The sequence below is a fragment of the Pezoporus wallicus genome, unplaced genomic scaffold (genome assembly GCF_028554395.1).
Source record: "Pezoporus wallicus isolate ANWC-B61680 ecotype Strahan unplaced genomic scaffold, APGP_CSIRO_Pwel_v1 contig_2384, whole genome shotgun sequence".
Classification (NCBI taxonomy): domain Eukaryota; kingdom Metazoa; phylum Chordata; class Aves; order Psittaciformes; family Psittacidae; genus Pezoporus; species Pezoporus wallicus.
In genome coordinates, this window is record NW_026640488.1 from 9803040 (window position 1) to 9818343 (window position 15304).

Genomic DNA, 15304 nt, shown 5'->3' on the forward strand with positions numbered 1-15304 from the left:
CTGATAAATCTTCTGATTCTCCAGGAGACACAGATGGTTTTGTGCCATGAATTGCACAAAAAACTTTCCTAATTTTTGTAGAGAAGCAACTTTCCTAATTTTTGCAGAGAAGCGTACAAATTCTGTACTGCTCAGTAGTAAGCTAGCAACCAACCTGACACTTTAACAAGCAGTAAGCTACCTAGGTTAGATTCTGCTGGGAAGCATGAAGGGCTTAACTTTCGTTTGAAGCAGTACATGCATAAACCTATGCAATTATTCTACATTGACTATATTAAATGATAATAGGCACAATTGGATCAGTCTTTGCTCATCTTCTGCTCAGAAGCAGTTGCTTCAAGTACTGTCTCAGTAAGACTGTTTGGAGACCTACATTAGTAACTGCAGTTTGATTGTTCACAAGAAAATTTCAGGAATGGAAAATTGTTTAGTTATTTTGTGGTACTCATGCAAAGTAGGAAGAATTTTTGTTTAAAGAGAGTAGCTCAACTGATATTGAGATATCTGATTCTTAAGAATTTTAACTGATACATGACGCCACCATCTGTTTATTTGTTTCTAACCTTTGTTTTTCCTACAGATCTATTAAAATCCATGATGGCTGATTTTTGACAATATACCTATTGTTCCAATTTTCATAGTGTAAGATTTCTTCTCATCTTCTGATGTGGTTGCTTTTACTTTTGAGATCCCCCAGGTTCATAAAGTATTAGGTATAAATAAATACATTTAAATGTAATATATAGATAGCATAGAATGGAATTTAGAAAATGTACTAACTTCTTAAATGCTCCGCCCAGAAACATTAAAGCTTTTGGAAATTTTATATCTCTGTTTAGTCTTAGTAAATTTATTTTGTCTATTTGCTTTTAAACTGAATATGTACCAGAGTATTTCTAATTATCACCCATTTCATGGGTCTGGACATAATAATCAGAAATTAATTTCTTAATATGGCTGTAATGTACTTGGTATTTTCCAGCCCGACTGGGAGAAGGCTGGTACTATTATGCTTACATTATTACACAAGACTCAGTGCTATTGAGGCAGGCACAGTCAGGAAGAGGTTGGTTTCTGCTGTGTCTTGCAAACACGCAGGTTTGATGACCTTCCAGTTTTTAACAAGATAAATTCATTGTCCATTATCTGGTGCTTTAAACTGGCCCCATTGGGTAGTGTAATGAATTTGAAACTCCATAGTTTGCAGGTCATTTTCATCTCCAATGGATTTCCGTAGAATCATTGTTTTTTCCTATGAAGATGAAAAAATATACCCAGTGTTTTTAAGGAAACACTTTATATTACCAAAGAAGATCTTTAATTATTTAAAGTATCATTGACATATTGACAAAAATATTGGTACAATATTGGACAATAGTCTGGATGAGATATAGCAGTTTTATATGTCAGACATATAGGAGTGACAGCAAGCTTTCCCTATAATCAAAAATACAAACTTATTTGAAAGATAATGACAATAGAATGAGCAGAAGCAGAGGATGACAACGCTTCACTGCACATAGCTGTTCAGAAACTAGGGGTTTGTATACACAGAAGCAGATTGAGTAACATAAGGCTACTGTATATTCACTTCTGTGTGCATGCCATATTGTATATGTACTCATCTGGACAGGTCATACGCCATATGGACCACAATAGCTAACAGTGTAGGCATATGCTATCGGTTGTGCTTGATGGTTATAAATTTATGAATACTTATAACGTACAAGCACATCTCCTGATAATTAAAGGGTGCTAAGTGATGGATCTGAACCCCTATTATTATTCTGTAAATATCCTTGTAGAATTGGGAAATACAATGATCAATGAAATACTCCAAGTAGCTGAAGCAGAGAAAAAGGAGTTAAAATTAAAATGTTTAAGAGCTGCAATTGCCAGGCTGACAGTGCCAGTTTGTGTATGTAGTGCAACATGATCTTTTCTCATGAATCCTTTAGTAACTGCATTATTCTGTGAACATCAAGGTTTAGTTCCTCATCTGTCAAGTAAAGTGGTTTTATTCTACAACCAGAGCAAGATTTTGCATTTTTGGGAGCAGCAAGGTAATGGAATGAACATGGAAATTCTTAAGTGGTTTACAAAAAATGATACCTATGCTAAGGTGTAGGGATTATTAGGCATTTGTCTTTAAGTTATTGATATATAGCCATGTCTATGATTCTAGTCTATTCAGTTGTTTTTTTAAAATAACATTAACCCCATAATATACAAAATTTCAGTTTAATGGTTTGGGGTATTTTGTTTGTTTTGTTTTTTCTATATGTAGCAAAAAGGAAGGACTGTTGCTGCTCATGCCATTTGAATAGAAAGGTTTTTGTTGTCTTCCCTCTTCCCTTTCATCTCTGTGGAAACTGTGGGCATCCTTTGATAGCATTCCCGGTGTGGTATAGGTTTTTTACATGCATAGTTTTTTCAGTATATACTTAAGAGTTCAGCATAATTACTTCTACATCCCATATTTTGAAATAAAACACTTTTCTAACAAAGAACTGCCTCCAAACCCAAAGCACTGGTCCATTTTGTGTGATCATGATAATTGTAAAACCAATGTAGAGGACCTTATTTTTTGTTCTAGATTTCAGCACTTATGCTTGGAATCCTCTTTATTCTCAAACACTAGAATAATATTTTCCTATAGATTAGGTTTCATGTAGTCAGGAATAATTTATCTCTTTCATATCAAGGCAAAAGGAAGATCTGATGAATATATTAACATGATTTTTCTCTTTTTAAATTATGTATTACTGCAGAATCCTACAAGAAATATCTGTTGTTACTCTGGATTTGAGAAATTCTGTTTTAGCACCTGTAAGAGATCTTATTTTTACAATCAATATTACTTGTAATCAAATCACAAATTAAACAAGAGTTAAGATAATATTTTCTTACAGATTAATCTTCATCAAATCAAGAACCTCTTATCTACCATATGAGAATGTAAAAAAAAAAAAGGATCTGTTAAGACAAATCTGTTATTACCATGAAATAAATATTTTTGCACTCTTACTGTCTGAAGGGATGTTAGCTTTTCATCACTCTTCTATGTGGTAAGCCTAAAAAAAACATGGCTTTTTTACTGTTCCTTCTGTTTGCTGGCACACCTGGTTTTAATCATCATTTTGCCTGGAATCAAGAGCGGAAACCAGAAGTTCTGGTTCCAGGTGTTATTCATTTTAGTAAGTTGTTATGTAATCACCCAGGTCACTTTCAGAAAAAGTGGTTGTTAATGGTGCCTTTTTTTCTTTTTTTTAATTGTGACTGGAAAAAGCCTGTGTTGGAGTTCTGAATGTCCAAAATTCAAATATTTCTGACTATATTTGATTAATACTTCAATTGCACAGAAGGGACCTCTGGAATTTTAGTTTTACTTAGCAGTTAAAGAACACTAAATGGTAAAATCAGAAACTTGGAGTCTGTTTTTTTGTCACATTGGTGATGATGATGATTCATAATAATAATAAGATAAATTTCTTTCTGTGGGACTCATGTCATTTATGACATGAGATGGATTGCAAATGAGCTGCAAGGTGCCATTTGTAGAACTGTTCTCTCTAGAATCTCTTTGCTGCAAAAGTCAGAATTAATATTGTTGGCAGAGACAGAAAAGCACTAGTATCTTTTCACTTGTTTCTCTGTATATTTCTATTCTCTTGTACAGTCTCCTTTATCAAAATATTCAGAGGTTAAATGTGAGTGCTTCAGTTCCTTTAGGCATTAGAACAGTCAGAAGTTTTAAGCATTATTAATTACAGTCAGTGGTATCTTTGAGATGATCAGTCACAAACATTCAATCTGACCCTGATCTTCTGCTAAAGAAGCACCCAAAATAAGTCTCTACATTTTTTTTAATTCTTTCACACTTTCCAGTGTGAGAGAGACTTGTAATCTCATGGAGGTTGTTTCTTATATTTAGTTGTTACTATTTTTCTGCCAAGTAGATACCCCAAGCAGATAAGAAAAACAGAAGATAACAATTGACCATTCAACTTCATTTTCATGCTTTTGTCAATATTGACTAATGGGTTCCCTTGGGTATTATAAGTCATTATTACTATACCTGTACAAAGTTTTTTTGATATACACCTTAATACTAATATAATTCTGAAAAATATTTTCCCCTCCATACAGTTGATTCCAAGTAGGTGAAGATTGATCTGCAGATGATCTATCTCTCCTAAAGCTGTTACACAGCAATGCATTGCATAACTAACCCTTGCACTTGAACATTTGCTTCCTCAGAATACTTGATTTTGAAAGTATCTTTTTTTATTCTTAATTCTAACACTTGGTAAATTGAACAGAACTCTTTCTGTCTTTAAAGATTATAGACTCAGCTTTTCAACCTAAAGATCCCTCCTCCATACTCCATGTAATGTTTTCCCACTAAATGTCTCTCAATTCGTTAATCTATCCACAGTATGAATGTGTCTTTAAATGAGACATTCTAACATAGCTGGAGAATTACATTTTTATGTCTGGACCTTACCTGAGCCCATGCTGAAGCACTCAGTGGTATGGTGAAACTCAGAATTGTCCACCACTCTACAAAAGAGGATCCTGCTGCTAGCCCAGCTGAAGTCATATGTATGAAGAGGTTTCACCTACTGGTTATCTAAATATCCTGTGTATGGGTAGTACTTTCAGTTATGCTCACAGAGCCTTGTTTGATTGATATAATTTCTGTGTAGAAGTGGTGAATCCTGTTTGTGGCTATTTGGATCATGTTATGCTATTTGGATCACCACACTATTGCAAGCTGTGATCCACCTAGTTATCCTTGTCAACTTCATTTGCAGCTGTTTGGTCACTGGAGCCTTCTATAGTGGAGGTAAAGCCACAATTATTTCTGCAGGTTGAGAAGAGAAGGAGCTAGCATTGCATCAGTTTACAGTTGGCTTGAATCTGGGACATTTGTATCACATGAAGACTGGTTTCTAAGTGAATTCGGAGGCTTAGTGGAAGATGTTCCTGGCTGTGACAGGGGGTTTGGAACTAGATGATCTTTAAGGTTTCTTCCAACCCAAACCATTGTATGATTCTGTAAAAACTGATAGCCTTCGCTACTTGTCAGCTGCAAATAAATGCAACAAGGCTCATTTTGAACATTTTCTTAAATCACAGAATGGCTGAGGTTGGAGGGGACCTCTGGAGGTCATCTTGCACAATCACCTAGGAGTTAAGTTTAAACCTTTGCAAATGTGTGCATTCTTGGTCAAGTACATAAATGGATCATGGAAAAATGGCCCAGCTCATGTGCTCTGAGTAGCATTTTGACATTATCATGAATCAGATAAGGCCTAGGTGGGTAATTGGTCTGGCCTTGCAAAGCATTTCTTGTGGTTTCATTTTAAAAGTCAGTTGTTGCCTTGGTCTGAGGCAGCTGGTAGTTTGAGACTTGTTTTGGACAGTTAAGGCATAGTTAGCTATACAGTAATATAGTAATGTTACACTAAGCTTTGTTTTTTTGTTTCCCACAGTTTACTTCAACTTTCTGTTAAACAGTAATTATTAAGAAAATTTAGAAAGCTTTTCCAAAAAGGATTATGATAGTAAGTAATGCATAGCTATTATATGCAAGTGGTTTGAAGACCTTTTTAGACACATTGCTTAGCTCACTTAAAACAGAAATATTAGCATATGGTTTACTTTGTCCAGCTTTCTTTGTGGGGGATGAAGGGAAGAAAAGTACAGACAGGGAGTTACACTGTAATACAGAAAGTGTTGAACCAGACTGCAGAAGAAAATGAAAATGATGAAGAACAGCTGCAGCTAGTACAAATCAAAAACTATTTGAGTTTCATGTGCTGGGTGTTGTGTTGTGCCCCCCCATCCCCCCTTTTTTTTTTTCCCCTCTCAAATGGATTCCTCTGAAGGATATTAAAATCGCTTTCTTGGGTAGCACTGAAGCCTGTGAACATGTACTTGGCTTTATTTTGGATACATTCATTTATTTGTACCTCATAAACAAGTTGTTGCTGTTAAAACTTAAAGGCTAGCTATATTTTTAAGGTACATATATATACATTATTTATGAGAACAAAAATGTATTATTCTGTTCTTTAACATTCTGTCATCTTGTAGTCTAATGAATTTCTGTTTTAAAGGCAAAAATGTCACAGGTTAGACAAGTGGGACTTCTAGCTGCTGGATGTCAGCCATGGAACAAGGATGTATGTGCTGCTAGTGGGGACAGATTTGCCTACTGTGCTACCCTTGCTATTTATATTTATCAGGTAAGATTTTTATTAAACAGACTGCATTTTTATGTTGCTGTCTGTATTTCACTTTGAACCCTTTTAATGAATGTTTCTACAGTGCTTTTGGAAGTATGATTGCTACTGAGAAGATGTCTGTGTAAAGCTCAATCTTCCATTCAAGATACCCTTTCCAAATTATTTTTTCATATTCTATTCCGTTTAACCTGTTGCAGATAGATTAATGATTGTACTCATGCCTATAAACAAAGCATTTTAGGATTGTATTTGTGTGCAGTTATTAATGGGATATAATAGTTTATAAGTGACAAGAGGGTAGATTATGTTAATACTGGTAGGGCTAATTGAATTTAGCCCTATACAACTTTTTTGTCCAAGTCATATATATGAAAATTTGATTTATTGAGATATCAGGTACTGACAACTGTTAAGTCCACTATAAATTAATATGTAAGTCTAATACTGTTATATGAACTGGTCTCCAGCCAAACACTACTTAAAGTGAGTTTACAAAGTCTGTCATTCTAAAGTGAATTTTACTTTTTTTTGTTTAGCTGGATCACCGATACAATGAATTCAAGCTCCGGGCAATTATGTCTGAGCATAAGAAGACAATCACAGCCATATCTTGGAGTCCGCACAATCCTGACATGTTTGCAAGTGCCAGTGCAGATAGTTTAGTGATTATTTGGAATGTGACTGAACAGAAAGTTGTGGCCAAGCTCGACGATACAAAAGGTATATCAGATATGGAGAACTATTTGTTCTGTACAGCATTTTCATTCACAGGTATCAGAAATACTTGATACAGAGTAAACTCTAAGCAGTTGGTAGAGAGGTTTAACACTTGCATAACACAATATTCTTGTCAGATCTGTTGCACTTCATCTTAGAGGATAGTGAGTTTGAGTAAAGTGCTCTGAAACATCTAGTGACTGGTAAAGAAAGAAGTTACTCTTTTTTCTAAAAGACTAAAGAATTTGCTTTTCAATTGCCATAGAAACACAGAATCATAGAATAGAATGATAGAATAGTTGGGGTTAGAAAGGACCTTAAGATCATCTAATTCGAATCCCCCTGCCATGGCCAGAGACACCTCACACTAAACCATGCCACCCAAGGCTCTGTCCAACCTGACCTTGAACGCCACCAGGGATGGAGCATTCACAACTTCCCTGGGCAACCCATTCCAGTGCCTCACCACCCTTACAGTAAAGAATTTGATTCTTATATCCAATCTAAACTTCCCCTGTTTAAGCTTTAACCCATTACCCCTTGTCCTATCACTACAGTCCCTAATGAATAGTCCATCCCCAGCATCCCTGTAGGCCCCCTTAAGATACTGGAAGGCTGCTATGAGGTGTCCATGCAGCCTTCCCTTCTCCAGGCTGAAGAGCCCCAACTTTCTCAGCTTATCTTCATATGGGCGGTGCTCCAGTCTCCTGATCATCCTCGTGGCCCTCCTCTGGGCATGTTCCACCAGTTCCATGTCCTCCTTATGACGTGGACACCAGAACTGTGCACAATACTCAATCCCACTGTCCATGTCAGTGACAAAGATGTTGAACAAGATTGGTCCCAGCACTGATTCCCTGAGGGACACCACTCGTTACTGGTCTCCCACCAGACATTGAGCCATTGACCACAACTCTTTGTGTGTGGCCATCCAGCCAGTTCTTTATCCACCGAGTGGTCCGTCCACCAAATTGATGTCTCTCCAACTTAGAGACAAGGATGTTGTGTGGGACAGTTTTGAACGCTTTACACAAGTCCAGGTAGATGACATCAGCTGTGCTACCCCTGTCCATCAGTTCCGTAGCCCCATCATAGAAGGCCACCAAATTGGTCAGGCAGGATTTCCCCTTAGTGAAGCCATGCTGGCTGTCACCAAGCACCTTATTGATTTTCATGTGCCTTAGCATGCTCCAAGATTTTGCCAGGCACAGAGGTGAGACTGACTGGTCTGTAATTCTCCAGGTCATCCTTTTTCCCCTTCTTGAAAATGGGGGTTATATTTCCCTTTTTCCAGTCATCGGGAGCTTCACCTGACTGCCGTGATTTTTCAAATATGGTGGACAGTGGCTTAGCAACTTCATTCGCCAGCTCCTTCAGGACCTGTGGATGGATTTCATCAGGTCCCATGGCCCTGAGCACATTCAGGTTCTTGAGATGGTCTCAAACCAGATCCTCTCCTACAGTGGGCCCAAGGTCTTCATTCTCACAGTCCCTGCGTCTGCCTTCCAAGACTTGGGTGGTGTAGTCAGAACATTTGCCAGGGAAGAGGCAAAGAAGTCATTAAGAACCTCAGCCTTCTCCAAATCCAGGGTAGCCAGTTCTCCTGATAACTTCTGGAGAGGGCCCATGTTGTCCCTAGTCTGTCTTTTATTTGCAGTTGATTTCTCTTTGAGCTGAAAAAATTAATCCATCACTGTATAAAAAGTTGTAGAGGTTTTAAATCTTTTGTGTTTTCATGATGACTTTGCAGAAGTGAAAGCAAATAAAATGTAGCCTATGGTGAGCAGATAGGCTGAATGGAAACGGTCCAGTAGTCCAGCAGGTTTCAGAGGTAAGCTCAGCCTGTGGTCATCCGGAAAGTGCTCTAGGATGGCATCCTCTAAACAGAAAGCAAAGAAAACTAGTTTCTCTCTGCTGGCTAGGAAGGGCATGACGATCCAGACAGAGGTCCCTCATAAACACGTAGCTGTCCAGGCATCTGTCTGTAGTGAGTGACAAAGCCTGTTGGTTACATTAGATCATGGCTGTGTAAAATGTCAAGAGGCTGATGATTTGCTGTGCGTGGTGGCAGAGCAATGGGAAGAGGTGGAACAACTAAGGAGCATAAGAAAATCTGAGGAGGAGATTGACTGGTGGACCCGCACTCTAACATCCCTCATGGAAGCATGCCAGGCACCCAAAACAAAAAAACTTCAGGATCCTCTGTCTTGCCATCAGGCAGATTTAGGGGACCTATGAGACAGGGGTGTTTGGAAACAGGTTACTCTTCGGAGTAGATGGCATATTATCCCCCAGCTCATGTCACTTTCCAAGTATCCCTTTATAACAGATCCAAGGCTCTGGTACTTCAGGATCAGGAAAGTGAGGAAGATGATGATAAGGGACCATCCAGGTCAGAAGAGTTCCCACAGAAGAGTCAGAGAACACCTTGTATTACAACCAGCTCTACTATGAAAAAAAAGGATGGTTGTGATTGGTGACTCTACTCTAAGGAAAATAGAGGGCCCCATATGCTGACCTGACCAGATTCACAGGGAAGTCTGCTGCCTCCCTGGGGACAGGATAAGGTACTTGACCAAAAAACTCATTCATCTGATACGGCCCTGCAACTACTATCTTTTACTAGTCTTCCAGGTGGGCAATGAGGAAATCTCTTGAAGAAACCTGAGGAAAATCAAGAAGGACTTCAGGGCCTCGGGGCAATTGGTTCAGGGTTCAGGAGCCCAACTAGTGTTCTCATGCCTCCTGCCAGTCACAATCAATGGCAATGATTCCATCAGAAAAATCTCATTAATTAATTCCTGGCTTCACGACTGGTGTCAGCATCAGAATTTTGGGGGTTTTTGACCATGGGTCAGTGTACATGGCACCAGGCCTGCTGGCAGCAGATGGGTTACACCTGTCCCAAAGGGGGAAAAGGATTATAGCCCAGGAGCTAGCAGGGCGTATAGAAAGGGCTTTAAACTAGGTTCAAAGTGGGAAGGGGATAACACCAGGCTTGCTAGAAATGAGCCATGGGGTAGCATGCTGCTGTTGGAGTCCAGATTCACAGGGCAACTCAAATGTATTTATGCCAATGCATGGGTAACAAACAGGAGGAGTTGGAAGCCATTGTTCAGCAGGGAAACCATGACATAATTGCTATCATAGAAATGTGGTGGAATGATTCACATAATTGGAGTGCTGCAGTCGGTCAGTACAGGCTCTTCAGAAGGGACAGGCAAGGAAAAGAGGTGATGGGGTTGCGTTGTATGTCAGGGAGTGCATCAACTGCCTTGAACTCAATGTTGCAAGTGAGAAGGCTGAATGTTTGTGGGTGAAGATTAGGGGGAAGGCTAACCAAGCAGATATCCTGCTAGGAATCTATTCTAGACCACCCAACCAGATGAAGCTACAGATGAAGTGTTCTCCAAACAACTGGGAGAAGTTTCATGATCTCTTGCCCTTGTTCTCCTGGGGACTTCAACCTACTAGATGTCTGCTAGAAGTACAACACAGGAGAGAAGAAACAATCCAGGAGGTTCTTGGAAGGTGTGGAAGATAAATTCCTAACAGCTGGTTAGTGAGCCAACTAGGGGAGATGCCTGGCTAGATTTGCTGTTTGCAAACAGAGAAGGACTGGTTGGTGATGTGATGGCTGGAGGCCATCTTGGGCAAAGTGATAACGAAATAATTCAGTTTTCAATCCTTGGAGAAGTCAGTAAAAAGGTCAGCAAAACCTCCACCTTGGCCTTGAGGAAGACTGACTTTGGCCTGTTTAGGACACTGGTTGGCAGAATTCTCTGGGAAACATTACTAAAAGGCAAAGTGAATGGCTGAACATGAGCCAGTTTGTTCCCCGGCAGCCTAGAAGGCCAATGGCATCCTGGCCTGTATCAGAAACAGCATGGCCAGCAGGTCCACGGGAGTGATCATCTCCTTGTACTCAGCACTGGTGAAGCTGCACCTAGAATGCTATGTTCAGTTCTGGGCCCCTCACTACAAGAAAGACATTGAGGTGCTGAAGCAGGTCCAGAGAAGTGCAGTAAAGCTGGTGAAGGGTCTGGAGCACAAATCTTATGAGGAACACCTGAGAGAACTGGGGTTGTTTAGTCTGGAGAAGAGAAGGCTTGGGTGGGTACCTTACTGCTCTCTACAACTACCTGACAGGAGGTTGTAGTGAGGTGGGGGTTGGTTTCTTCTCCCAAGTAACAAGCGATAGGACAAAAGGTAACAGCCTCAAGCTGCACCAGGGGAGGTTTAGACTGGATATTAGGAAAAATTTCTTCACACAGAGGGTAAGCAAGTATTGGAACAGGCTGCCCAGGGGAGTGGTGGCATCAATGTCCCTGCTAGTGTTCAAAAAAATGTGTAGATGAGGCTGTCAGTGATTTAGTTTAGTGGCGGTCTTGGCAGTCCTAGGGTAGTGGTTGGGCTTGATCTTAAAGGTCTTTTTCAACCTAACTGATTCTATGATTCTTCAACAGATTCAAGTTAAATTATTCTAGGTAAATTATCAGAGAATTTGAAAAACAGTTTTTGTTTGAATACACTGATGCTTGTCTACCTACATCTTCTCTCAGGACCTGTAGCTGTTGATTTGAAGATTGTAAGAGAGGTCTAGGGGGTTAAAAGTCTGTGTCTGTCCCCTTTCCCTGCTCAGTTTGATTATTCCCTTTAGTCAAAACCAGTACCTGTATTTGTGTTCTGAAAGTCAATCTCTGTCAGGTGTCCTTAAATCCTACATTTGCATTCTTGGAAAATAGGTGCAACCCAAGAATAGGGTCTCAGGATCTAAGACACTTCAGGATCCCCTTCTCTGTACTTTTCAGAATACTTAGTATACCTCTGAAAACTCTTGTATGTCTTGCATATCCTGCAAGATGAGTAAGTGGGAAAATAAAACGCAGTCATTTGATCTATTCTGAAAGGAATATTGTATCAGGTTTTGCCACGTTTAAGTGTCTAAATGCAAACAGTTTTGAATTTTCAGCTTGGGGAGTTTGTCTTACCATCATTTATTCCCTCAGACACACATTATTAAATTATGAGGGTAATGAGTGCTGGAGACATTAAGGTCGAAATCCTTAAACTGAAATGCATACAGTCAGTTGTTAGGCAACTGAATTAGAACTGTCATAGATCCAGAAGGAAGCTATCAAGAGAACCCTTTGATTGCAAAGTTAGCTTTCCAATTTTTCACAAATACTTGCCTCTATTGTATTTATCTCTGAATTAAATTTCATTGTGTTTTGCAAAAATAAAGTTTTCAATATTTTACCAGCTTAGTAGAAAACAGCTTACAGTAAAATAATGGTGAATGGAATTGTGTATGAATGAAAGTATTGTTTACAGGATCAGGCTTATACTTTTTCATATGTTTAATTTTTATTTGGCACTAATAGTATAGGTATCAGTATAATATGTATAATACAGGTATCGTAAAATACAGCCCATAAAAGTAATATTAAAATAATTTGGGAAATAATTGTATTTCCTAAGGATATGTATAGATTACTTTTGCACCATAAGATGTTCACACAGTTGTCTAAATTTCAGTCTAATCATTTTTATGTAGTATTTATGTAGCATTTCTGTAGCTTTTCAAGACAATTGCTGATACTGGGTCAAGAAGTAATGCACTGAATTTCATATTGTGGTTCTCATAAGGTTTACCTGTATGTTTCAGGAATTCCTGCGTCACTTAGCTGGTGCTGGAATGCAGGTGATACAGTTGCATTTGTGTCCCACAGAGGTCCATTGTACATTTGGACTATCTCAGGACCTGACAGCGGGGTAACTGTACATAGAGAAGCACATAGTTTTTTGTCCGACATCAGCCTGTTCAGATGGCATCCAAAGAAAAAAGGAAAAGTAGTATTTGGACATACTGATGGAAGCCTATCTATTTTTCAGCCAGGTAAAAACTGATATGGTGAAATTTTTGGTATCTCTTGTCTCTGTATATGTCTGTAATTCTGCACTTTTTCATTTAGGCCTTGTAATTTGTGTATGTACATAAAACTTGGTTTTGGTTCATAGTATCCTTCTATATCACAAAAATATATTTTCTTAGATAAAGAGCACAGAGCATTTTCTCCTTTTGTGACCAAGATAACAATGCAGTTTTTTACAAGTACAACAAACTGTTTTATTAGGGAATGATAACAGCCATGATCTTCTACTGAGCTATATTTCCCAGCAAGATTGTTCTCAATGGACTGACTTGAATCTTTTGCTTAGGCTGTTACTTTGAAAGAAGACAGACCAATCTTAGTTTTCATTTAATATGCTTTCTTTACACTATTAGAAAAAAACAAAGAATTTGTTTAGCTAAAAACATAGATGTGTTTAAGAGCATATTGTGAAAATTTTGATGGACAGATAAATTCATTAAAACATGTTTCAAAATTAGGTATTATTTAAAAATAGATTGTGTCACTATAATTAAATATAAGTACAATTACTATGGTTACTATTTTTAAACAACTTTAATATGGACAACTTTAACTTGGATAAGGCTACATTTTCAATTATACCTGAATGTTATCTGTCTTATCAACTACAGGTTTCTAGTTTGCAATTTATAGCCAAAATTCACCTGACTTTTGTAATTGGTAGCTTTTAAAAAATAGCAATACATAGAAGAAAGTGGTATTAAGAGTATGAGTATAGGCCCTCTATTTAAAAAAAAAAAAAAGGAGGGGGGGAAGGCAAAGAATCAATGCTTTTCAATAAGGCTAATTTTTTGCTTTGAGACTCAAGCTCAGCCCTCACCTACCTCATGTCAGAATACGTAAAATGACTTGTTACCGGACCAAAACCTAGTTTATCACTAAGGGAAATAAATTAAAAAAAAAAACCAACTTATTCCTTACTTTTAAAGGTTTCACTCCTTTTGTAGGATATCCTACAGAACACTGTCTTGAGAGAGCCTGAGCATACACAAGTTCCTCTTAATAGCTTCAAAGTTCAGTGTGATTGACTCTAGTCTCACTATAAAAGTGTGAGTCAGTGCTGCATAATTAGCAAGCTACATAATTATTTTTTTTCTCATTATTGTTATCTACTAAGGTTTTTCTCGTGGCTTTTCTTTTTATTAACTCCAGACTGTCCGTTAATGTAGCAGAACATTTAGTGTGAATAAAAAATATGCAAGAATTTGAGATTAGTACCCTATTTTTAAAGAAATACATCTCAGTCATGTAGAGCCAAATGCTGTTGATTAGTTTACCTCCATTTGTTCTTAAAATAAGCATACTGTGACTCAGTTGCATGAGTCATAGTGCTGATGTCTTCTTTTAATGGAAAATAAAATGTAACAGGGTTTCCATGAGCTTTACTTCTGGAATCTTCTGTGACAAACAGGTAAAACTGAATAGCTCCTAGATATCCATACTCTTATCACCAGCTGATTATGCTTTCTTGGGACTGAAGTGTTTGAACATGACAGGGTTTGAACACTCAAGGATTTTTTGACTTTTGGTTCTTGTAAAACTAACGTGAAAATTACCATTCTGCTTTATTGTCAGTTCTTAGTTTTCATTTGAATATTGATATTTTTTTTTTTTTAGTCAGCAAAAAAATCTTAGCTGAAATGTAAGCACGGGGACATGGTTAAAAATGTGAGAATCTCAAAATTTTTGGCAAATTTAAAGTAGTCATGATATTTCTGATGTTATTCCTGTTGTTATTCCTGATACTTCAAAACAGACAACTGCACTTCTGCAGTTTTCTTATATACAAACATATATGGAGGGTTTTTTTTCCCTAGAAAATCATAATGAAAGTTATTTTAGTGTTAGAAATGTTCCCTAGGAACAAAATCTTTTCAGGTTTTTTTTTTTAGTACGTGTCAGAAGAGGCTTTGTTCTACATCAGTCATTGAGAAATATAGGTATGTCTTGGGATTTATCATAATATGGCAAATTAATTGTATTCTTCATTATTAAAATTGAAAAGTAGATTAAAAATTGAATAATTGAAGATGTCAGTTCCTTGTTTATAGAAAATGGGTACAAAATTTTGTTGGTTTGGGTTTTTTTAATACAAGATCACAACTTCAGAACTGCAGATCTGTGTTGTTAATTACTCATTTAGACTGTACATTTTCTTATAAAACTAAGACTCAGCTCTCAAAAAAATAAAAAAAAAACAGAACAAGGGAAATAAACATGATGTGAAAAATTGTAGTTCTTGATAACATGGATCATCAAGTGAAATAGTCTTTCAGGCAGGTGTCAATTGAGATATTTAATGGCATGTTCTGGCTTCAGAATCTGAGCACTTCATAATTGCACACATAGTTTTGAGGAAGAAAAAATCTAAACGCAGTAGTTCATAAACACTTTTTT

At 37.7% G+C, this 15304-nt stretch overlaps 1 protein-coding gene across 5 annotated transcripts in view; it reads left to right on the forward strand.

Moving 5' to 3' along the window:
• Positions 1–15304, forward strand: part of WDR17 (WD repeat domain 17) — a 57111-nt gene that overhangs the window by 10936 nt on the left and 30871 nt on the right. For all 5 annotated transcript variants that reach the window (XM_057419209.1, XM_057419210.1, XM_057419207.1 and 2 more), the window contains exons 2-4: positions 6126–6254; positions 6791–6974; positions 12640–12870. In XM_057419209.1, the coding sequence (XP_057275192.1) occupies positions 6132–6254; positions 6791–6974; positions 12640–12870 (538 nt within the window). In that variant the 5' untranslated portion in view covers positions 6126–6131. The remainder of the gene's footprint in view (positions 1–6125; positions 6255–6790; positions 6975–12639; positions 12871–15304) is intronic.